General features: G+C 40.0%; 1 protein-coding gene across 1 annotated transcript; it reads right to left on the reverse strand.

Moving 5' to 3' along the window:
- Positions 1-1,084: 1,084 nt before the first annotated feature.
- LOC143600904 (septum-promoting GTP-binding protein 1-like) lies at positions 1,085-3,490 on the reverse strand. The gene is made up of 6 exons (XM_077078455.1): positions 3,098-3,490; positions 2,177-2,315; positions 2,004-2,097; positions 1,880-1,919; positions 1,702-1,785; positions 1,085-1,310 (listed from the first exon to the last, which is right to left on the reverse strand). Exons 1-6 carry the CDS (start codon positions 3,479-3,481, stop codon positions 1,146-1,148), a joined length of 906 nt encoding a protein of 301 aa, XP_076934570.1. The 5' UTR covers positions 3,482-3,490; the 3' UTR covers positions 1,085-1,145.
- Positions 3,491-26,469: the final 22,979 nt, after the last annotated feature.

Genomic DNA, 26,469 nt, shown 5'->3' on the forward strand with positions numbered 1-26,469 from the left:
TTTACCTTGGCCATCTAAAAACATACTGAAGCCCGGAGGTTAAAATGATTAGGAAGAAGATAATTGCATTATGTGAGAAATTAAACCCAATTAAATTATGGATCCAAATAATAATATACTTGATGACAATTTTCTATGTTTAGTTAATTCGTTATATATTAAAATCTACATAAGAAAAGAAAAGAAAAAATTCAGTCTTATTTCAAATTTCAAATTAATACACTAAAGTTACAATTTTTAATAAAAAAATTACAAAAGAATATAATAAATTTACGATTAAATTATAAAACCTGATGTCAATTGTTCTTGTAGACTTGTAGCTTTAATTTGACATTAATAAATGACGAAAACATTACAGATAAATATGAATTCAAGTATTTCCTTAGAACACCAAACTACTTTTAGGTATGGCATAATAATCAGTCTAAAATAATTAGAAAAACATGTTAAACGAGTTAACCCAACCCGTTCAGCTAAACATGATCACGGGTTTTAACCCTCATATAACTAATTCAAAACCCGTCAAGTTCATGTTAGATTTTTCTCCTGACATAAATTAAATTTAAAACCCAAAATGTCTTCAACCAACAAAAAGATGTACAGTAACATGGGGCGGAGCTAACTTGAAATAGAAACATTGCTAGCCCAGTGGTTACTAAATAAACAAAATTCTTACTGAAGTTTAAAATATGAAAGGATGATTATGAGTCATTAGTATCCTACCATCATTTGATCCTTTTATGCGCTTTAGTTTGAAAGAATAGAAGAGAGCATTCAAGGAGCACCCACATAAACGAGCGGCTAACTAAGACTTTTTAACAAAAACAAGCGTGCCCAAACGAGCTATTTAAACTTTTTGTAAACAATCCGTTAAAGTAATAAAACATGGGATATACATGAAGACAGGGAAGCCTAAACACCTCCACCAAGCTCTCCACAATACATTCAAAATCAAATGACCAACGAACATATAAAAAACAAGCTAACAACCGTGAATATCTCACTTATCTAGAAAGACAACTCACAAAATGTGATATTGATCCTATGACCACTTCCTCTCGATCATTACATATTTCTTTTAATACTATTTACATCATAAATGCAAATGTGAAGGAGGGTGTGAATCTATGCTTAGCAATGATTCACTAGAAATCAATAATAGGCTCGCCAACTGTAAGATTACGTTCCAGAGTCCATGATAAATCAAATAGCTTTGCAGTTACAAACTTGAAGATTTTATTTACGTTTATATTGTAAGACGCACTTGAGAAGAACAAGGTCGCGTTTATGGCCTTTGCGTATGCTCGTGCCTACAAAATTAAACAAAATAATATGAAACACATGCATATGGTATCATATGTAGCTTTCTGCTTTTAGTAAAGGGTGTGAGTTTCCTCTCATGATGTGACTCTTGTGACAATATTCAAGATTGGAGGTGGGATAGAGAACATTCTTTTAGAAGCTAGTGATAGGTGCTCCATCACTTTCATCATGAAATGGTCAATGGTGTCCACCTCAAAATTAAATTTGACTTTAAAGGTCAAATGTCCCTTTCAATATAATGAAAGTTTGGTTATTTATTTTGGAAAACTTAAACCTCATGGGCACACAAGCCTCCCCTACATTAATACTAATACGTAACGTTGTCGTTTTATCAATAAGCTTCATCTGATATAAAGCAGGAAGAACATTAAATATTACCTCACTTGAGATCGTCCACTGCAAATCTAACGGAAGCTGGACGAACTCATCAAATTTGCTCCCGATTATTACTGGAATCGCGGTCTAAAAGATTCAAACAAGCAACTAATTAGACCAAATAGATAAAATGAAAATCTTTTAAAAAATATAAATTACTTTAGATGTAATTTATACTCACCTGATTATAGTTCCTAGCTTGCTTATGCCAGTTGATAACACTAAACGCAATACAAAACCAACAGTTAAAACAAAAATTAAAAAAAAAAATGTATTAGAAAAAGATAAATATTTCTATGCTCTACCTGTTAAGCGTTCGACGACTTGTTAGATCAAACATGAACAATATCGCTACAGAATCCTTACAAGCTGTAGGAATCAGTGTCCTTGAATCACCATCTATGAACCATAAAAAATTAGTCATTAGAGAATTAAAAATGGAATTAATTTTCAACAAAAAATATGATTTGTTGTTTACCCGGATACAATGCATCACCACTAACTTCCCATATGTTGTAAGAGATTCTAGCTCCTCTGACACAAAGTGTTTTATCCATGTGATTTATTCTTTTAGCTGGTAATTCATCTTGATTCTTTTCTTTCCCAACATATTTTGCCTTCAATTAAAAAAAAAAGAAGGTTTGATTAAATAGGTGTCAAGATTTCAAGAAAACTTCAATGAAACAGTAAAAATAACCATATGGGTATTTATATATATATATATATATATATTTTGTGTTACTTGTACAACATAATATAGCTATAAGTCTGTAACAAATGTTAAACAGAACAACAATTGAAAATGTAAGAATAGTTATCAACTCTAGAAAATTGGTATTTTCTATGACTGCTAGAATGCTACACAATGTGCAAGTTTTTCAAGAACATAAGAAAACTCCAATAAAGAAAAGAATTTTAAGTCTAAAAAAATCCAATAAATAGGTAAAAACTGGCATTTTCTATTTTTCTATTCCTGTTAGTCAAAAAACTATACAATAATTTACTGTTTAGGTAAGAAAAATGGTTGAAAAATGATAAGATCTAGAGGTTAAAAAAACCCATCATGATGATACAAATGTGTATCACAAATTTCTGATTTTGGTATTGCTTAAATTGTTATAGCGCGTTTATGGTCCAGTTCGAACCCAAGCAATATTAAAATTTATTCGTTTTTAAATTTTAACTGTTCGATTTCAATTTTAAAAATACCTACAAATGATCAATCATCGATTCGAACTAAAAACCGTCAAAACCTGACATGAAAAATGTTTCAATAGCTAAAAAATAAGTGAGAAATATTTTAATTTTTTTTGGTTTTCCTCGAAAATGAATAACTTCATCTTACAAGATTTCAATTTAAATTTCTTGAATATTAAATAAAACAAAATAAAATACTAACCAAGAAGCTTGTTTTGCCAATTTGTTGATCACCCAACAAACAAATCTTCAATGCCACCAAATCAGACGCATCTTCATCACCGCCACAAGATGACGTCATCTCACCGCTTGACGCCGTCAACTCCCCTGACGGAAACTGGTGGCACACGGTCGCCATATCAACCGCCGTCTCCCTCTCCGCCTGAGAATCAATATCCCGACGGTACGTCGGAATCAACGGACTCGACCCAGTATTCAACAGTTGCCGGTACCGGATCGATTTTCCGATCCAACACGCCAGAATTTGGCGCCACAAAGACCGACCACATCGCCGGAGAAAAGCTACCCGCCATATTATTGTTCGTGTAAGGTTTAATCCCCACTTTTTTCTGCTAATTTGACTCATTTTTTTCTGTTTTTTTGATTGATGGACTGTGATGAACTGTTGTGTTGTTATATTTGTGGGGTTTGAGGTTTTTTCTTTTTCTTTTTCTTTTTCTTTTTCTTTTTCTTTTTTTTTTATTTTAACGATATTTTTTGGAATATTAAATTGAATAAAGTATGTATTTTTAACAACCGTTGGATTGGTGACGGTGACCATGTAATAAGGACATTTGACCGGTTTTCTAGGAAGCTTTATGGTGATCACGTATGGTGGCAATTTGCACTCGACCGGCTTTCCGCTAGCTTTCGGCTATTTCTATTTCACAACCAATTATTATTTTAAAACAATAATCTTTAGTCGATAAGTTAAGGATCTCATATGTATTTTTATATGGTAAAAGATATAATATACGTTTTGGTTCGGTTGATTATTTCAGTTTCATGTATGCGTCTAATTTATGATATTATCTTTAGTGTGCTGCTCATAAGAGACAGTTAATACTCATGAGTGGCGCTCGTTAAGTAAGGAGATCGTTGAAGATTTGAAGAAAGTAAACTTTGTCATATAGGGATCAAATTTGTTAAAAATGAAATTATGGAGCAAATGTGTAATTTACAATGGTCGTCCGTGTAACTAACTCAAACTATGAATACACACAAAACACATGTTGAATTGTTGCATGGGTGTAATCAACAATAAAATGTCAAATGCATTAATTACACTAGAAAATACGTACATCTTTAGTCTTTATTATTTTTGTTTTCGTTTTCATTGATCTGTTCCTCGTTTTTATTGATGCTCCTATCCTTTGAGCATATGTATGAGCGCCTGATTTTGAATCTTAACTGTCAACAAAGCACGGTGAACATCAAATCACAAGTTTTCACATAAATAAAATTTGATTTTAAGAATTACAAACAGTTACAACGAAAATAACTAATTTTGAAAAAAAAAAAATAAAGACCAAATTTCTTTGACGATTCCATCATTTTTTGTTGACACGTATACTATCTAAACAACAAAATTAGCCATTCAAGAAAAAAATCCAGACAACATAGGTAGTTTCCAAATTAGAACGCATTCAAAACAATGTAAATGAACACATATATGTCCACCTTCAAAGCTTAAATTTTTTTGACATGATTTAACAAAATGCCACCGCGTTTACCTCAACCACATATTGGCCAAATCGACACATCTAGTCGCTTTTCTCGTTTTTAATAAATTTTATTTTCTATATGTGTGTGTATTATATTTATACGCGTATATACATGTATAACGTGCATGCTTAATTTCTTAAGACCATACATTGTCTCTGTCACGCATGTAGATAAGCCAGATCATACATGATCAATAATTGTATTATTTGCGAAGGTAATTATATGGTTTTATATTATAAATATAATAATTGGAAGGTGGCCAATTAAAAATATATAGTTAGTTTGGAAGTTAGCATGGTAGTGTAGACTGTGGCAAACCTTCATCAAATTGGAATAGACGAATATAAACCTTGGTACATGTGTAAGGAGAGCATAGTTAGGTTGTCGTTACACTATTTTATAGTAATTTAAGGTAATTTATGTTCTCATTTTTTATGAAGTTAGTTCAACGTGGTCTAATTTTTAGGGTTTACTTTATAAAATAGTAACCAAGTTTAAAAGTTGTTTTAATTAGATTAATGAAAAAATTTTTTGTTTCAATCAGGTCATTAAAGTTTTATTTTTTGTTCAAATCCTAGATATTTTACCTGGATAGCAGGTAATCTAGGTTTTTTTTTTCTAATTTTTTAATATTTTGACTTTGCATAATAACTTTTAAAGGTTGCGAAAATCAGTAAAAATTACGAAATATAATTTTAAAATTCCAAAAAATTACAAAAAAAATTCAAAAATTTAAAAAAATTGCAAAAATGTTACAATTTTTTTTTTGAAAATTGCAAAAAAAATGTTCAAGAAATATCCCATATTTAATAAGAAAAACGAGAGATATCTATCTTATATTTGAAAATTTCACTTTTTCTAAACTCCCTTTTTCTATGTTAAAAGAGAATATTAAAACTCCAACCACATTGGTCCTTCTCATGTGACCTTAACATTTATCGTGACCATTTATAATTATTCTATTCCTATTAACATTAATAAAAATGTACACTTTAAAAACAATTACCATTTAATATTAGTGATGTAAGTGAATGTGGAAGTGGGGTGCAGGTCAATATATTATATTATATTATGTACCGCCTTTGCAATCAGAACCCAGATAGTTAGGAGGAAAACCATGAAACCAAACCAACCCGTAACGGATCGGTTTTAATTTCTAACGGTTTGGTTTTGGTTTTCAATAATCAAAAACCGGTAGTAACGGTTGGCTCATGGCATTTTATCGAGCAGTTGGCGTGCACATATTAAGAAGAAAAAATAAGACAAACACGCATGTTGTTCAATTGGTATTGAAATCAGGTTGTCGTCGTCGTTGGATTCGCCGAGTTCTTGCTCAACACTGTTTGCTGAATCAGGTTCTTGATTCAAAATCAAATTTGATTACGATATGTTCTTGATAGGATTATAATATGTTTTTGATTCGCAGAAGAAGAAGAAGAAGAAGAAGAAGAAGAAGAAGAAGGTAGGGCTGATAGTGTTTGGAGACGTTCTGTTTTTCAAAGATAAATTTATTTTATAATTTTTAAAAAATATAAAAAAAAACTAGCATTACCTGCTATTCAGGTTAAATATCTAGAATTGGAACAAAAAAGAAACTTTAATGACCTGATTGGAACAAAAATTTTTTTCAGTGATCTGATTGGAACAACTTTCAAACTTGGTTACTATTCTATGGAGTAAATCCTAATTTTTATAGTTGATTACCTTAACCTTTTCAATGTTTGCAAACATTTTTGCGTTCTAAAAACAGTTTTGAAACATTACTATTGATTAAATTTTATCAAGCAAGCTTCAAGTTAGGCTATGTTGTGTATTGGGAAAATTCTAAAAATAATCCTTTTTAGGAGAGATAATATGAAAATAGGCCTTTAAATTTTCAAGTTTCCAAAATAATCCACCCAAAACCGTCGGTACAGATGTATTTGGTTTGAAATTCGTCCACTACTAAATTGTTGACACGTGTAAAGTGACTGCCACAATCCGATAGTTTTACTTTCAAATATATCTGTCTCGATTATTTTGGTCCGAAATTCGTGTTCACGTGAAATTCGTCTGGTCAGACGAATTTCACGTGAATTTCGTGGATCCTATCATCATCATCGTCTTCTTCTTCTTCTTCTTCACATTTTCTCTTCGCCGCCGCTGCCACCTATCTCCTTCCCCGAAGAACTCCAAGAGCTCAACCTTTTCCGGCGAGCCACCGCCATCGCCGGCAATTCATATGGATTTGATCGGCGGTGGCTCGTTGGAAAATGTTAAGCTCTTGGAGTTCATCGGAGAAGAGGATGGGTGGCGGCGACAACGAAGAGATGATGTGACGAAGATGTTAAGATGATGAAGAAGATGAAGATGAAGATGAAGATGGTGTTTTTTTGAATTTCGTATCCGAAGATGAAATTCACGTGAAGTTCATCTGGTCAGACGAATTTCAAAAAAACACGAATTCTCATGGAGGTGATTTTCAGACCAAAGTTATCGGCAAAGATATATTTGATTACAAAACTCTCTGGCCGATTGATTTGAAGACAAAAGCCACGTGGTAGGTAAGGTTATATACTCTTTTCAGAATCTCATTGGCCGGCTAAATCCATTGTTTGGATTTCCAATGTCACGGATCCGATGGTTTTGGGAAGATTGTTTTGCGAACTTGAAACTTTCAAAGACTATTTTCAGACTTTCTCTCTTAAAATGGACTAATTTCAGAATTTTCCCTTGTGTATTCTTATCATGTCAGAAGTTTACAGCTACTAGTCTACTACTCAACTGATAGGGAATTACTTAGCCTCATGGTAATGATAATCAAAATATTAAATAGCTTGGCTATATTTATATAAGGTTACAGTTTTAAATAGTCTCAACTATCACCTTTTGGTCGATTTCAGTCATAACTAACAAAATGGATGATGATGGCCCCACATTTTATCATTTTTTTTCTTCATTGAACCCCGACTAACATATTGTTAATTCGTTAAAATGTTATTGACATGTCATGTTGTGACACCCCAAAAACCGGGCTCGACAAATTATTGGATTTACACAAAAACAAAGCCTCTTTATTGGCAATCACAACGGAAGTCATAAGTCTTTAGAAACAAATGTACAACAAACTTGAACGAGGCTATGTTTATCAGAGTTCTTTGTGCTAAATACTGCTTGTGCCAAATAGCCACCAAATGCCTTCTACGACGCTTACTACTCTTATCCTGAAATACATGCTCAAAAATATTTGTGTCAACATAAAGTTGGTGAGTTCATGAGAGTAGAAAAACAATAATCAGTTTAAGTGTATTATCTTGTAAAGTACAAACAAAACATGCCAATAAATCAATTCTTATTCCCACAATAATATTTGCTAACATATATACTTTTACTTCACAACATCCATGAACACATCACACCTCCTTCTACACCACATTCTACGCAAGAATGCATTTCTTATTAAATATAGTAACGGTACCGGACTATACGTATATATGCCTCGAGTTAAGAAACTTAATGATCAGTATGTGTTTACTTTAAACAAGATACACTTCAAAAAAATGTTCAAACTTCATAAACATTTATAGCATATATCCACCCCAAAAAGAAATAATTTAAAAGAGGGATTTATCATGAAAACTTACCTGCTTGGTAAATAATTGTTTTCCATTGGACCTCTACTTGCAATTCGCCTATAACCTATATTGCCCACATATTTCAGATTCTAGTATGTGTGCTTATTATTTAAATGGTAAAGTCTAAATATAACTTTATTTTGTTGTGTTCGTATGAATTTTATATTTGCTTAATATTAACTTATATTATGTTTAAAACAGGTAAATATATCAAATGTATAAAATATTATGATGTATACCTTATGTTTATATTTATGATTTCAGAATCAGAATGTTTTATTATATATATAAATAAAATATTTTAATCAAAACATTCTACCTTTTAAAATGAACCACTTTTATAATCTTTTAGGTTCAACATGAGTCATTTTAAATACTTCGTTTAAAAGTATTCTAAATTGAAAGAACTTAAATAAACAACTTTGCAAATTACAACGTTCAAGGTGTTGTTTTCCTCTTTTGAAATAATTCACTAAATAATAAAATAGTAATAGTAAATAGTAAAACTATAGTAAAATAGCTTTGTGTACATAAAGAAAACTCTGAATCAAATAATAATTTTATAAAGACTAGTCTTGAACAATCTTACTATTATATTAAAGCAACACACTATGAACACATGACATCTTTTAAAGTGTCCACATAGGATGACACGTAAGCTAGTTTCAAAATTAACCCCTATTTAAATCTATTAAATTAATTTCCTACATTATTATTACTTTTAAAATTCTTAAATTGAATTTTCATTAACTCTCATTTAGTGTGATTTCCATAAATAAAAAAAAACGTTTAGGTTTATTTATTTATTACGTCTTTTAGACTAATTTTTAAATATTTTATTTCAAAATATTGTTATTATAAAGATCCTTTTGATTTGCGCAAAACAACTAACATATGCATAAACTATTAAAAGTCTCTTTTCGAGCGTGTGTACATTTAAATGCTCAGAATTTGCGTTATGTGAAAATTTAGTTACACTTGGCTTGACTCTTGATTTGTTTTACCATTTTAAAACCTTAAAGTTATCCTTTAGTACCATTCAATAATTAATATGGGAAAACCATATATGTTGTGTACAATGAGATATTTGAAGGTTTATGAACAATTTTTGTATATAATCTGTTTTCAAATTTATATATAATGTAATATTTAATTTCATATATAAGAAATTGTTATACAATCCTAAATTATACCACGTATATAAACATCTTTTTTATTGATGTTATATTCTTTATTCAGCCGGTGTATTACACGGGTTATTAACCTAGTGGATTAATAAACCACCGTCATTCCATGTTTCCAAAACCTTCAAATTAAAACTGTTGATCGGAGTAGCCGATGAGACCGATTTTCTTTATAATAGTTTTTTGAGTTCTCTACTATATTTGATTCTAATTTCAAGAAAATCCCCAAATTTAAAGGGAATTATATTTTAGGGCAAAATTACTCACCTAGAAAGATGAAGATAGTAAAGATGTGAAGAAGACTTCAAGCTTCTTGCAATAAACTTCGAATCGTGTAAAATTATGTTAGCAAAGAGGGATTTTGAAGTGCTTATGATGAAATAGTAAGATGAGCCTTCGGGTTTTATAATTAAAGTTTGGAGGAGAGATGGTGAAGAATATAGAAGGAACCATCCTTCTTTTATGCATAAAATTGTAGAGGGAGATATGATACAGGTTTATTTCAGAGAGGCTTCAATTGAAGAAACGTGGCATAGTTCTTGTGGTGCCAGAGAGAGGGGTGTAATGAGGAGGATGAACATGCTAGTTTCATGCATATCAGGCTTTTTTTAATACTCTCTTGTATTTTGTATATTGTTTGTGGGATACTAATATGTAGATATTAACTAGGTGGGTGCTCGCGCGATGCAGCGGGAAACACATACCTTCGTAATCATGTAACAAGTTTATGGGTGTTCGTTGTTTGATTTAAAACCGTAAAACTGTTCAAGCTGGTCAATGGCTTGATTTCACGGTTAATTTTTTCCATTAACTTCTGGCCGGTCGTTTTTGGTTTTCAACGAAACCCGTTGCTAACGGTTATGCCCACGGTTTAAGTATGGCCTTCATACTTTTTGTGAAGCCGCTTACAAATTCGTTCAACATTAATTTGAGTTGATTTTATTGCTTTGTTTTTGTAATGTGAGTTGTATAAATGGAGGACTAAATATATAATTTCAAAATTTATAAACTAAAACATAACATTGGTTATACTTTAATGCATATTTATGTGTTTAAATATTTTATTGATTTATAGTTACATATTTAAATTGTACAATTATGTTTTAGTGATTTGTACATTATAAACCGTACCTTATTATAGAATAAATTTTATATGGAAATGTCGACAAAAATAAGTACGATGCATCAGTAAGCTCTGTTTTTCCCTTAAACGTAATATATTTAGAGATAGAAGAAAAATAAGAAAATATATATACACCTGCCAAATACATGAGTAAATATGAGGGGTAAAAGTTGTAACAATTTCTTAAATTTACAAAAGGTTAGTAAAGTTTAAGGGCCAATTTTGTAACTATTTTATAACAAATTGAATATACGTAAAACATATTTTGTAGTGGACAACTTTGCCCCTATGCTACATGCTTTATAGGGTGTACGTAAAGCTTTGAATATTATAAATTACTTAAAAACCTAGTGTCTTAATTTGCCCATGAGTGCTACATGCCTACATTATATATAGTATAGACGGATGATCGTGCGATAAGGCAGGGAACAAAAATTCTAGTAATCATGTAAAAATTACAGATGTTCAAGGTTCGTTTGAAACCTTAAAAACGTTTAAACCGATCATCACTTTTGGTCAGCTGGTTTCAGAATGTTCAAACCATTGCAAACGCCTTGGTTTATGCTTTATACTGAAAATTGGCCATTTAAAACCGGGCCGGTCGGTAAACTTATTCTTGAAGCTCAATATGTGAAACCAAACCATTAGTAACGATTCAGTTTGAATTTTCAACGATTCAGTTTCGGTTTTCAATGAAAAAATATGAACCGACGGTTTGACTTATTGCTTAACTTAGAAACTGTTAAAACCGAATTGTGAACACTCATACGTAACATCTTAATTTTAATTGGAATAAACTATAGCAATACCATACCCAAATTAAAGACAACAAAATGCTCATTTTTATGGTGTAATTTTCTTAAAAGAATATTAACATATGAAAAAGTTACAGCCGCTGGAAAATCGTTGGTGGGAAGTTGGTTAACAGTTAATTTAAAAGAAATACATTGGTAAAGATGAAGGTCCAAAGTTGTAACTATTTCTTAAATTTACAAAAGCTGAGTAAAGTTGAGGGGGTAATGTTGTAACTATTTATAGGCATATTTTTTAATAGACAAGTTTGTCCTTATCTTACATGCTATATAATGTGTGCATTATGCCTTATAAGTTGTAAATTACTTAAAAAAAGGTGTCTTAATTTGCCCATGACTTATGTATTATATATAGTATAGATATTTGAACAAAACATGGTCAAATGGGTCTTATCAGACGGTTTTGCTTTGCATGTAATTTGGCTAATTCTTTCAAGTTAGTTAGTATTATCTTCTATTTTATTATTGTTAGTATCATTATTTGTTCATGCTTTGTGATTCCATAGATTTCTAATAACAAATATTTTAGATATTTGTCAACGTACTCCAAATATTAAATATATTCAACTAGCCATTTGTATTTTTATCAGTGTTTGGCTACTTATAAGAATATTCATGTACCTATTCTTTATAGTAGATAACTTTATATTATAGATATTAAAATAAATATACTTTTTATTTAAGTGTAGAGTTATAAGCAAGTAGCACATAACTTTGCATTTGAAATAAAAGAGAAATTTTGTATTTCTCTATATATTTTTTTAGAACCTTACAAATCTCCCTGCCTTGTTAGAATCTCGTCCTCGAGATTTATTTTGAGCAAAAAGATGATACTTTTGTGCTTTTTTTATATATCATTTCGTCTTATCTTTCTCAAATGAATTCCGGTCCTCTTTCAAGCATTCCATTTAAATTTCAGCAATGGTAATTTATTTCTTATTAACTTTTTGACTTGTCTATCAATGATTTGAATTGGCTCTTTGAAGAGGTATGTACCCGCCTCAACACGGAGCAAGGCGGGTCAACCCACAAGATATAGACAACAGGCTTGAAACCAAGACATTACGAAGGCACAAAGCCAAAACCTATGCGCATGGCGCATACCACACATGCTCAGGCATCATATGCCCAGGCACCACATATGCGCAGGCATCATATGCCCAGGCACACATATGCTCACGCATATCACATATGCGCGCGGCGCATCAGCGCGCGACGCATATCACATGCTCGTGCATATCACATCTGCGCATGAAACATCTGCGCGTGAGAATAAAGAGAAGACCTCGCGCATCCTCAGGATTGGCGCATATCACACATGCACATAATCAACCTCGTCCTTATCCAAATCAGGATCAAGGCAACCTTGATTGTGCACGTCAGACAACCTTCCAGAAGGTATCTTTTTAAGGAATAAGAATATACTGATGTGACAGCTGCCAAATGAAAGGTGGACAACTCAGCATGACACATGTGCTACCACGTGATTACAACCAATGAGAAAGCACCAGGTGTCCCAGAGGACACGTGGCGCAGAGCAATTGGAGGAGGCCAACAAGGCTGAGCCCAATCAGTGGAAACCTAGCACTATAAATACAACGGCAATCAGATCTCATCAGATCTATAAAAAAAAAATCACCATGGTTTCTGGCGTTCATAACGTTGATCAAGTTCTGGAGGATATTGAACGTGAGGATGTTAATGAGGGACAACAGTTTCTGAGGGCGCCGCGTGATTCTACGCGCGCCACCAGTAACCGTTCATTCAAAACAACTCCTCACGACCAGACTGAAATTCCTCCAGACGATCTTACGTTACAAAATCTTGCCGGCGCGAAACAAAAAGGACCAATGGGTCCAGAAGATGAAACAAATGATCCTAAAGAATGGCTCATAAACGAGCAGCGGCGTCTAATGGACAAGTATAATGAGATGGTCAAACAGAAAAAGCTAGCCGACTTAACACAAAGGCAAGCGCTTGATAAGCAAACTGTTCATGGGACAAAAAGGCCGCGCGCGCCGGAAGAAGGACATTCGGTTCACACTGCACACACTGAGTTCAGTGATGAAGAAGTGCACAACATGAGGAAGACGCGAGATACTCATGCAGGAGGCTCACAGCTCCGCGTACCTGTGAACATGGCGCCTGGAGCCAGAGCCGATCTGGATCTGCACATGCCGTACAGCCCACCAGTTAGAGGGCAAGTGGACGTAACCACACCGTATAGACCAGCCATCTTGGTGAAACATTCAAAGTTCACTGCGCGCATCGCGCAGGCTCCCATCCAGCACAAAACCAAGATGCCAAGTGGTTTGGGTAAATATGACGGCACAACAGATCCAGACGATTTCTTGCAAGGTTTTTACAACACGGGAAACCTAGAGAGCTGGACGATGCCAACATGGTGTCACATGTTTGCTCGCTGCCTCACGGGCGCGGCGCGTGTCTGGTTCGAGAGCTTGCCGACAGGGCAAATTGATGGGTTCGAGGAACTATTGGAAAAATTCCAATCCCACTTCGTACAGCAGCGCAGACACACGCGCGACCCTGATGACATCATGCACTGCGTGCGCAGGAATGATGAAACGATTGAAGACTACATCACTCGTTTCAATCAGGAGTCTCTGGCAATCGGAGGGATTACTGAGCAACTACTGCGCGTGGCCTTTATACAAGGCGCGCGCAGTGATCAACTCCGCCGAGCTCTCGTAAGCAGAGATGGCATGCCCACCACGTGGGCCAAGTTAATGGAAGCATCGCGAGTTTTCGCGAGGAATGAAAAACAAATTGCCCAAGATAGGGCAAGAGAAAGAGCGCATCAAGCTGAGTCACCGCGCAGCAAAGAAAAGAGGGGCAAGCAGAACTCTGTATGGTCCAGGTTGCAACCAACCAGTTTTTCTTCAGCAGAAAAGCAAGCGCAACCAAGCTCACCCCAGCCCCAAAAAGACGTCCGTAATCGCGGGGAGGGTGACAAAAGGGAGGGCGGCAGAGATCTTAGCAGACCTCTGCCAAGAATATGGACTCCCCTCACTAAAACGCCTTCACAGGTGTTAAACACTGAGAATGTCCAATTCAAAAGCCCCAAGCCACTACACTACAAGGGACCATCAGACAGTGGCAAGTACTGTGAGTTTCACAAATCCACAGGACACAACACTGATGCATGCCACCACTTGAAGGATGCAATTGAGAAGGATGTGAAATCCGGCAAGCTGGCTCACCTGGTAAAAAACTCAAGACAAGAAAATGAACAACCAGAAGGAGCCTCTGCCAGCAAAAAGTATAAAAGAATCTGTGTAGCCGAGGGAGGAAGGCAAGGGCAAATATCAAGAAAAAGAAGCGCGCAAATCCAAGGAGATTGGCGCGAGCAACAAGTCATCTTCCCAAGAATCAGGGGAGGCCCTTCCATCAGCAGTCCTCTTGTTATCACTACACACATTGCTCATTACGAAGTGTCAAAAGTCCTGGTGGACACTGGCAGCGAATCAGACATAATGTATGAGCAATGTTTCAGGAAACTGGATCCGGCAGACCAAGCAAGGCTTGAAATTGTGAATGCACCGATCTCTGGTGTTTCAAATGAAATCATTCATCCCCTAGGTCAAATACAATTTGAGCTAACTATGGGGGATGAGAAACACAAGCGAGCCGAAGTTGTCAACTTCTTGGTCCTGCCCACCACTTCTTGCCACAATATGATCTTGGGGAGAGGAACGATTGCCCAATTTAACGCTATACCGTCGCCAGCGCACGGCGCGTTGGGGTTCCCAACACCAACAGGTGTAACTTTTGTATACCGAGATCATTTGTGCGCAGTGACAAGTACTCTGCGGGAGGGGAGAATGAAAATTCCAATGGCAGAAGACGCGCCAGAGGAATGGATTCTCAACCCAAAATTCCCGGAGCAGAAGATCACAATTGGCGCAACGATATCAGACGACACGAGGGTGAGAATGAAAAGATTGCTCACAGCATATATGTCGGTCTTCGCGTGGCAACACTCTGATACGACTGGGGTTCCGCGAGACCTGGCTCAGCATTCTCTCAACACCTTCAAGTCTGTAGAGCCAATTGCTAAAAAGAAGAGAGTTATGGGGGATGAGAAAGCAAGGGACATGAATGAGCAGGTTGAGGATTTACTGCGCGCAAACATCATCCGCCCGATACGATACCAGACGTGGGTAGCCAATCCTGTGATGGTAAAGAAAAGTAACGGGTCGTGGAGGATGTGCATTGACTTCAAAGACCTCAACAAAGCGTGCCCAAAAGATTATTACCCACTCCCAAACATCGACGCAAAGGTGGACTCCGTGGCGCCATTCAAGCTAAAATGTTTCCTGGATGCTTACAAAGGCTATCACCAGATTCAAATGGCACCACAAGATGAGGACAAGACCGCATTCAGAACCGACAATGGTGTTTTTTGCTACACAAAAATGCCCTTTGGTTTGAAGAATGCGGGCGCCACCTACCAAAGACTTATGGATGCCGTTTTCAGCGAGCAAATCGGAAGAAACCTAGAAGTCTATGTGGATGATTTGGTGATCAAGAGCAGGGAGGAAAAGCAAATGCTCAAAGACATCGAAGAAACCCTTGGGCGCCTAAAGGAAGTTAACATGAAGCTCAATCCGAGCAAATGTACTTTCGGCGTACTAGAGGGAAAATTTCTAGGTGTAATGGTCACCAAGGATGGATTCAAGGTGAACCCTGAGAAGGTGGAGGCCATCCTTGACATGCCTTCGCCATCCACCATGAAAGAAGTTCAGAAGCTGAATGGTAGATTGGTTTCAATCAACAGGTTCCTAGCGAACCATGCAAGCAAATCTACCCCATTTGTCAACACATTGAGGAATTGCTTAAAGAAAAGCCAATTCAAATGGACTCCTGAGGCCGAGCAAGCTTTCAGGGAGATAAAAGAATGTTTGATAAATCTGCCCGCGCTCACAGCTCCACTGCCTGGTGAAACTTTGACATTATATCTATCAGCAGGAGAGCGCGCCATCGGCGCAGTATTATTGGTGGATCGCAAGGGAATCCAAACGCCAATATACTATGTGAGTCGGGTGCTGACAGATCCTGAAACGCGCTACTCCATCATGGAGAAGTTAGTTTTATCACTAACACATGCGTCGCGCAAGCTTCATAGATATTTCAATGGTCATCCCATTGAAGTTCTGACTGGTTACAACATCCAGCAAGTCTTGCGGCGCCCCGCGCTCTCGGGAAGGCTGACAAAGTGGGCGCTGGAATTAGGCGAGCACACGATCGCCTATAAGCCCCGTCCAGCAATAAAGGGACAAATCTTGGCTGATTTCATTGCCGAGGTCCCTGAAGGAAAAATTGAAGAGGCTCAGCGCGAGGTAGACCCTCCGCGAGCCAGTGATGAAGAAAATGTTTGGAGATTGTTCACTGACGGAGCTTCAAACAACGAAGGGTCCGGCACAGGCCTAAAACTGGTAGATCCAGAGAATCATGAATATACTTACGCCATCAGGTTGGACTTCAAAAGCACCAACAATGAGGCTGAGTATGAAGCCCTGCTGGCTGGCCTGCGCATCGCGAACAAATTCGGGGTTAAAAAGCTAGAGGCCCATGTTGATTCATACTTGGTAGCAGCACAGGTCAATGGCCTTTATGATGCCAAGGAGAACACCATGCCTCTATATCTAGAGCAGGCGAAAAAGCTCATCGAGCAATTTGACTGCGTCAGAATCATTCATATTCCGCGCAGTGAAAACAAATCTGCAGACGCGCTGAGTAAGATGGCATCAACCAGTTTTGATCACTTTGGGAAAGATGTCAGGGTAGAAGTAATGAGCAACCCGTCGGTGGTAGCGAAGTCTGTCCTGGTAACTCATACAACCCCTTCATCATGGATAACTCCAATAATGGAATTCTTGAAGGAGGGAAAGGTACCAGATGATCGCGCGCAAGCGAGGAAGATAAGACACAAGGCGCAGAACTATGAACTGCTTGATGGTACATTATATCGACGCTCTTATCTTGGGCCGCTCATGAAATGCCTAGATGCTGAGGATGCAAGCTATGTGATCAGAGAGATACATGAAGGAATATGTGGAATACATGCTGGCCCGCGCATGGTGGTTGCCAAGGCAATGAGCGCAGGTTACTATTGGCCTGGCATGTACTTGGACGCTCTAAAAGAGATCCAAAAATGCAAAGCATGTCAGAGCTATGCGCCAAACACCATGCGGCCAAAGAACAACTTGATTCCGGTAACCTCCGCATGGCCTTTCCACAAATGGGCAATCGATATTGTGGGTCCCCTACCGCAAGCGCCTGGGCGAGTAAAATTTTTGGTAGTGGCAGTAGACTATTTTACAAAATGGGTCGAAGCCAAGCCACTAGCAAAAATCACAGCCGAAGCGATGAAGCAGTTTATCTGAAGCCACATCATATGCCGTTTTGGCTTGCCCATGGAAATTGTGTGCGATAATGGCAAGCAATTCACAGACAAGAAGATATCCAGCTGGCTCAAGGAATTGCGCATCAACCAAATCTTCACTTCGGTATATCACCCTCAGGGGAATGGCCAAGTGGAGCGCGCGAATCAAAGCTTGTTAAATGGGCTGAAGAAAAGGTTGGAGGGAGAATCCCATTCTTGGGTTGAAGAGCTACCTAATGCCCTGTGGGCACACAGGACATTAAGCAAAACCAGCAATGGCGAATCCCCCTTCAGCCTAACCTATGGAACAGAGGCAATGATTCCAGCGGAAATTGGATGCCCATCCCATAGAGTGCTCATGATGAACAAGACTGATAACGAGCGCGAAAGGAGGTTGGATCTCAACTTACTTGAAGGGCGCAGAGAGGCGGCTATCATCAGTGAAGCCAAGTACAAGAAAAAGCTGGAAAAATATTACAACCAGCGCGTGAAAGAATGCCACTTCAAGAAAAATGAATTTGTCCTTCGAAACAATGAAGCTAGCCGCGCAATACCCCCGGGAAAAATGTCCCCCAATTGGGAGGGACCTTATCAAATCTCAGAAGAATTGGGGAAAGGCGCATATGCTTTAAAAGATTTGAATGGAAAGAATATCCCGCGCGCATGGAACGCGGCACAGCTTAGAAAATGTTTCATGTAAATGTCAAGTTTGTAATCAAGGCTTTTTAAGCCATTATGAATAATGATACGCGCTGTCTTCTATTAATGTGGATTCTATTACATTTGGCATACATGTTTCACACCTCCCTTTATTAGTTTTGAGCAATATGACAACATTGTATTGACATCAAAACGAAATAAGACGAGGTAAAACATACATGCGCGAGCTACAAGCTCAAACGCGTTAAGGAGTCTTAACTCTAAGGCGTCAGGGCCTTAGCCCAATTCTATTACCTTTCGCATACATGTTTCACACTTCCCTTTATTAATTTTGAGCAATATGATAACATTGTATTGACATCAAAACAAAATAAAACGAAGTAAAACATACATGCGCAAACGCGTTAAAGAGTCTTAACTCTAAAATGTCAGGGCCTTAGCCCAATAATGTGAGCCTTAGCTCAAATCACTCACAACATCCATCCTACATACTGCGCAGCCTGACCATAAAACACCTAAACACAACTAAGGCAAAGCAAATGCCAAAACATAGTTGTTAAGGTCTCAGGTTGGGGTCGCGCAGACTACTGTAATGGATATCTGAGCAACACATTGACGCGTAAGGCTAAAAAACTCATAATTCCATAAACGCGCGATAACGTCGCGCAAAAGAGGAATAATGAAAGCGCCAAGACACGTGTCAACATAATCAAGATATGGCAAAGTCACTTACAATATGACAAGGGTTAAGTATAATAAATTCCTTACAACCTTGTTCTTATTCCAACGTGCAAGCATATCTTATATTCAACAAGCAAACATGCGATATAAAGAGATGAATGGGGAATGCGCAAGATGCGAAGAAGGGAAAAACAGAATTTCATTCAGAAGCATTGAAATTTACAAGTTTACAAGATGAGATACAAATTACAAATAAAAAAAAAAAACATGAAGGGCTTCTCAAGTCTCCACGTTGACATCAGCCTCTTCATCATCCTCATCATCGCCCTCAGCATCTGGCGCAGCCTGCTCCTCATCATCTCCAAACTGACCGTAGTCAAGTTGTTCATCTTGAATGGAGTCTTCGAGCGCGACAGTGTCAGGAGCGGATTCTTTGGCCACGCCAGAGCCGCTAGCAACGCCAGCATTCGCCGCGCCATCATCGCCGCCGCCAGCCCCTTCGCACTCGTCAAGTAATTTCTTTAGCGCGACGAGATCGGGCTGGTCAGCAAGCGCGGATATCTGCAAATCATAAGCAAAAATATGAGTACAAAAAGACTTAGAAAATAAGTCAAGGTAATCTCATTACGGTTAAAATACCTGCGCAAGGATGGGAATGGGAGTATTCATATATTTCTCCCCCATCGCGGCCATTTCCGCGCAGGCCGCGTCGCTCTGATAAGGGTACTCGGATGGGTTCTTCTTCAACATGCCATATTCATAACCATCCGTGAACCCTTCAGCTCGGCCCACCAAGCGCGCGGCAGCGTTGCAATCCATCACCAGGGCCTGAAACTCGCCTGAGTATTTCATCGCGTAAGCGCAACGAGTCATGCCCTGTGAGATCAGCCATTGGCGATCCTGCGCGAGGCCAGCAACAGACGTCTCGAGGGCAGGAACCTGAGAGTTTAATAACTCAACAGTTTCCTTAGTCTTTTTTAGCTCCTCTTTGTCGGACGCTGCTGCCGCCAAGATTTTTTCTTTTTCCGCCCGCGCAGCATCAAGTGCTTCCTGGCTAGACGCTGCCGTCGCCAGGGCTACATCTTTATAGGCCTGCGCGGCCGCCAGCTCCTTCTTCAGGCGCGCAACCTCACTCTCCAGTGAAGATTTTTCAGTGACAGACTGGACAAGAGCCTGGTCACGCGCCTCCGCCTCGAGCTCCAAGTCGCGCACTCTGCGCGCGTACTTGGCAGCATCCGCTTCCGCCACCTGCAGCTTCTCCCGCGCCGCCTGAAGCTCATGCCCGCGCTTCACGAAGGCGCTGTTGGCACTGGCTCGGTTCTCACTGAGCTCTGCTTGGAGCTTCTCAGCTCTTTCGCGAGCATCAGAAAGATGCCAAGCAGACACCTTAGCCTCTTGCTTGGCTTCCGCAAGAGCATCACGTACTTTTACGTAATCAGAGCGAAGCTCTTGGGAGGCAGCAAAGAAGGCCGACCCAGCAAACATGTGATCGTTGAGCAGGTCGTCGCGAGCGCGGTCCTCCTGGAACCTCCTTTCAGATGGAGGCACAGCATGAGCCCAGAATTCCGCACACACCCCCATGGACTGAAATGTGCTATCTTCAGTAATATTCCATCTCGGGCGGTAAGTGTGATCGGCTTCCTGCAAAAACAAAGAAATTATCTAAGTCATCAAAACATTAAGATGGAAGTCCGCGCAGCGGAACAAAAAATAACCTATACCTGCGGGGATGAAGCAGAAAAGTCATCGCCAGCCCTACGAGAAGGCTCCGCCGCGAAACCTCGTGGCGCAGCAGGGCTGGCGCGGGCGCCCGCGGAGTCTTCAACTCCAAAGTTGTTGGTGCATTCTGTGACCGTCGCTATGCAATTCTGACCAGCGGATCGTCACAGGCGAAGTTAGCACAACTTCGCCTAGGCGAAGTTATAACAACTTCGCCAACGGCGAAGTTGTAACAACTTCTGCCTTAGGCGAAGTTATCACAACTTCGCCCTAGGCGAAGTTATGAACAACTTCGCCTACTGAAGCCCAAGCCCGTGAAGATTGTCTATATATACATGTGTCGTGTTAGGTTATGTAGAGTGAATCCAGTAATTCAGAGAGTGTGTGTTACAGTTTGAGTGTCAAGAGAGAGCAAGAGAGTGAGAGTCGTGTGAGACGACCCGAGGTAGAGCTCACCTCGGGTCAGTCGTGTTTCTGTTTATGTTACGGTATGTAACGTGTTTTATTATTATATGAATCTGCAGATTTGATTATCCATTCTTGTATTTGTTTGTGTATTTGATCGTGTACGTGTTTGTGTTCTTCGTCTATACACCATATACGAGTCTAGGAGGATTCCGCACTCCTAGACCTCGTGCGGATCTCGTATCGATCAGCACCGGAACTAACAAGTGGTATCAGAGCCTTAGGCTCTTACGCTATGGTTCGAGATCTGCGTTTTTGGTGTTTCTGGCACGTTTCTGTGCGTTTTCGGCCGAACAGCCGCCGCAGGCGAAGTTATTGGGTTCAGGCGAAGTTGTCGCTTAAATTTTAGGGTTTAGGCGAAGTTATGGCCAGGCGAAGTTATGGCCAGGCGAAGTTATGGCCAGGCGAAGTTATGGCCAGGCGAAGTTATGAACAGGCGAAGTTATGGCCAGGCGAAGTTATGAACAGGCGAAGTTATGGCCAGGTGAAGTTAAAAAAAAAAAAAATAAAAAAAAAAAAAATAATAAAATAAAAATTATTGTTTGGAGTTTTCGTCTGTATGGCCGGGTGTACACGATTATTGTGAGACCAAAGATGTTGTTCCGTCAACGAGTGATCTTGTTATCTCTTGGTCTTACGTGTGAACAAATACGTGTCAACTCTGGATTTGGAGTTGAGGTTGTGAATGGGATATTGTTTGAAACTGGATATTGACACATATTCGGGTGTTTGTGGGCAATGAAATTGTTGTTGTTCGTGGTTGACCAACCGAAGAAAGTCAAATTGAACTGAAGGTTTTCGTCATTACTGGATTGCGGTCAGAGCATATTATTTATGTTATTTTCAAGGCGTTCGAGAATTGGATCCTGAAACGTGATGCTTATTTATACGAGTGAAGATTCTGGAACAAGTTGGATTTAACCGGGAATTAAAGTGTCTATGTTCTTGATTGTTATCCCTGGTGATTGAAGATGCTTCGGATTAATTAATGGTCATGTGTTAGATTCTGTCAAGGTGGTTTTGTGATGAAATTGATCACCTGATGTTGAGTAGTTGAAGATTAAACCTTATCGTATGCCGACGAGTTGGTGAAGTTGTGGAGGAAGCCCAACTTCATGTGTTGGTGAAGTCAGATGGACTCACGTGATTGGTTGAGATGATCTATTGGCACGAGGATGCATGCATTTCAAAGACCTCAATCGTTATAGTCGGAGAAGCTTACACTGAAGGGGAGATCTGATATGGAAGACGCTGGGTGATTGGTAGATTTGTGAAGCTACAGGACAGATTCAGACACGGCTGGTTGATGAACAAAACAGAAGATCATCAGTTAAGAGGGAGTCTGTTAGTGCATGTTTTGTAACAGATGATCTTTCGTGTTTGTTAGAATTGAGAGCAACGGTCAAAGGGGAGACTGTTGGTGCATTCTGTGACCGTCGCTATGCAATTCTGACCAGCGGATCGTCACAGGCGAAGTTAGCACAACTTCGCCTAGGCGAAGTTATAACAACTTCGCCAACGGCGAAGTTGTAACAACTTCTGCCTTAGGCGAAGTTATCACAACTTCGCCCTAGGCGAAGTTATGAACAACTTCGCCTACTGAAGCCCAAGCCCGTGAAGATTGTCTATATATACATGTGTCGTGTTAGGTTATGTAGAGTGAATCCAGTAATTCAGAGAGTGTGTGTTACAGTTTGAGTGTCAAGAGAGAGCAAGAGAGTGAGAGTCGTGTGAGACGACCCGAGGTAGAGCTCACCTCGGGTCAGTCGTGTTTCTGTTTATGTTACGGTATGTAACGTGTTTTATTATTATATGAATCTGCAGATTTGATTATCCATTCTTGTATTTGTTTGTGTATTTGATCGTGTACGTGTTTGTGTTCTTCGTCTATACACCATATACGAGTCTAGGAGGATTCCGCACTCCTAGACCTCGTGCGGATCTCGTATCGATCAGCACCGGAACTAACAAAAGTCCTCACCCTCCTCTGAAATAGGCCTCTTCTCCTGCGACCTAGAATCAAAATCGGTCTCGCGGGGAGGGCTGTGCGCAGGAGGAGGTGAGGGAGGTCTCGACGCCGCCAAGTCAGCGCGCAAGACGGCCTCCTGCTCCTTAGTAATGCCGATGAGGGGAGATTCATCGCTTGCAGGAGCAGGAGCAGAGCCAACGGCGCTGGGAACGGCGCCAGGAGTGCCGCCAGAAGCTTGTGCACCAGCTACGGCTTCTATGAAAAAATCAACAAGAAATGGTTCAGGACTTGATCTAAAAGAGTCAGAAAATAAGAGCGCAAAACGTACCTTGGCGCAACTCCGTTCGCGCAGCAAACATCGCCATGAAGTCCATTCTACCCTTCTTTGAGGGTAAAACGGGGGACTTCGAAGCGACCTCCGGCGCAGCCTCGGCATCTTGTTGCGCTGTCGCCGGCTCTACAAACATTTGAGTAAGACAAGATTCATTAGTAATCCTATAAGGATCGCGCTAATAGAAACATAAAGGATAAGCAAAGTTTACCTGTCGCGGCGGAAAGGGAAGAGGTAGCGGCACCATGCCTCAGGTGGACAGGAGGTCTGCCCACTTTTATAGGCAGGGAAGACAAGGAAACCTTGGTGGTAAACTCTTGGGTTTTCCCAAATCCCCCTGCCTGAGTAGGACGGTCCTGAACAACAGGGGCAACATCTTTTTTCTGTTTCTTACTGGCCCCTGCGCCAGTTTTCCCCTTAGCTTTACGCTTTAGTTGGGGCGCCTCCTCCTCCTCCTCTTCCGCGAGCTCCAGCTCGTAGTTTTCGAGCGCATCTACAATACATGCAACAGAAGTGTTAGCAAAATTTGGTATTATAAAGGAAAATGCATAAGTACAAAGCCTTACCAGGCGCATCGCTGTCGAAGACAAATCCCAGATCAACAGGGATGAACATGTCATCAAAGCGATCCGGGAAACCAACCTCCCCAGCGCCAAGCGCGACAGAGCCACCCTCCATGTGCTCATCATAGGCAGCATGGATATACTCCTTGGTGACTGCACAAAACAAGTCAAATGAGTTCAGCAAAAAGAATTATATTCGCGCAGAAGTAAAGCAATGAGATAAAACTTACATAACCCGTCGACTTGGATAACGGGCTCAAGCGCGCTGTCCGCCCACCTCTTGCTCATACCAACCCCCACCAGCGCCTCCTCACAAATGTTCTTGGCGGGGGATGGTTCAGCGGTCAGCTTATTAACCCAGGCGCCAGTTGGGTTCTTGAGGACACCCACATCCGCAGGCGCAGAAGAAATCGCGCGCATGGTCATGCGGATGGGGATCACACCAGCCCTTATATAAAAGAACCTCTCAGACCAGTCATGAAGGCTCTTGAATGAAACAGTGGAGCATTTCACCTTCTGACTGCGAGGAATAAAAGAGAACCAACTGTCTTGGATCTTGGGCTGGTAAAAATACTGAAAGCGCCGAGGGGTGGGCTCCTCGCGCTGGGATTTGCACATGAACTCAAAGTGAGTCATGCGTACAAGTCCAAATGGATGGACTTGGGATATATGAATCCCATAGAACTGAAGCAGTGCACCCACAAACCTTGTCATCGGGAGACGAAGGTTGCAGTGGGTGAAAAAATGGCTATATAGGGATATATAGCCGGTAGGCGGGTCCGCCGCCGTTTGCCCGGCCACAGGCAACATGCAGCCAAACAGGGTGGGAAAACCCTGAGAGGCGATAAGGCTGTCAAGATCAGCCTGCCTCAATTTGCAGGGGATTTCATTCCACCTCTTCACCACCTTGGTCCTCCCTACCTCCTCCGATGAGCCCTCAGCAGCCTTCTTCCCCTTGCTGGTCTTCTTCAATGTAGACATTACTAACGATTTTCTACGGCAATGTATGGGGGTGATTGTGTTGTCTAAGCTATCAGACATACAACGGTGACGAAGAACAAATGATGCTTCTGAACAACAGATATTTGGGAAGCAGAACAAAGATAATCAAAAGACAAAGAAAGAAAAGCTCAGAAGAATAAACAAGAAGATGAAGGATAAAAAAACTCTAAGGGCTGGCTTTTATAGGCCCAGGAGAGAGAAATTTTGGTGCTGAACGGACTTCACGCGCCCCCACTCGCAGGATTAAGCCACTACGAGCGCGACACGTGTCCCTGACACTGTGTGAGGGGACATGAAAGGAAACTATACGGCTGCTGCCAGAGTTCACGCGCCACCACTCGCAGGAACGGACCAACGCGAGCGCGACACGTGTCCCTGACAGCATGTGAGGGGACACGAAAGGCAACTGTAGCACCTCGAGCACACGAAAGGCCTGACACGTCTCCATCACTGAACCACGTCAGCAACAACCAACCACGTCCAGGGACGATTCGTTTGCAACCAAGAGGATAGAATTTCGCGCAACGGTGAATAATAAGAAGAAAAAGACAAAACACCTATTAACAGAGCAAACTATCTAGTCTAACATCTATCTTACCTCGCTCGCGCGAGACAAGACACACATTAGACTGGGGGGGCTTGAAGAGGTATGTACCCGCCTCAACACGGAGCAAGGCGGGTCAACCCACAAGATATAGACAACAGGCTTGAAACCAAGACATTACGAAGGCACAAAGCCAAAACCTATGCGCATGGCGCATACCACACATGCTCAGGCATCATATGCCCAGGCACCACATATGCTCAGGCATCATATGCCCAGGCACACATATGCTCGCGCATCACATATGCTCACGCATATCACATATGCGCGCGGCGCATCAGCGCGCGGCGCATATCACATGCTCGTGCATATCACATCTGCGCATGAAACATCTGCGCGTGAGAATAAAGAGAAGACCTCGCGCATCCTCAGGATTTGCGCATATCACACATGCACATAATCAACCTCGTCCTTATCCAGATCAGGATTAGGGCAACCTTGATTGTGCACGTCAGACAACCTTCCAGAAGGTATCTTTTTAAGGAATAAGAATATGCTGATGTGACAGCTGCCAAATGAAAGGTGGACAACTCAGCATGACACATGTGCTACCACGTGATTACAACCAATGAGAAAGCACCAGGTGTCCCAGAGGACACGTGGCGCAGAGCAATTGGAGGAGGCCAACAAGGCTGAGCCCAATCAGTGGAAACCCTAGCACTATAAATACAGCATCAACTCCACAAGGAGAGAGATACATTCACATACATTCATTC

The sequence above is a fragment of the Bidens hawaiensis genome, unplaced genomic scaffold (genome assembly GCF_021521415.1).
Source record: "Bidens hawaiensis isolate Kalapana, Puna unplaced genomic scaffold, B.hawaiensis_p1.1 tig00001960_1, whole genome shotgun sequence".
Taxonomy (NCBI): domain Eukaryota; kingdom Viridiplantae; phylum Streptophyta; class Magnoliopsida; order Asterales; family Asteraceae; genus Bidens; species Bidens hawaiensis.

Excerpts from the sequence above, each read along its gene's own strand:
- LOC143600904 (XM_077078455.1), bottom strand. The coding sequence starts at position 3,481 with ATGAGTCAAATTAGCAGAAAAAAGTGGGGATTAAACCTTACACGAACA. Across the intron at positions 1,920-2,003 it reads AGTCGTCGAACGCTTAACAG|TGTTATCAACTGGCATAAGC; the intron begins GTAGAGCATAGA and ends TATTGCGTTTAG. Across the intron at positions 1,311-1,701 it reads AGTGGACGATCTCAAGTGAG|GCACGAGCATACGCAAAGGC; the intron begins GTAATATTTAAT and ends TTAATTTTGTAG.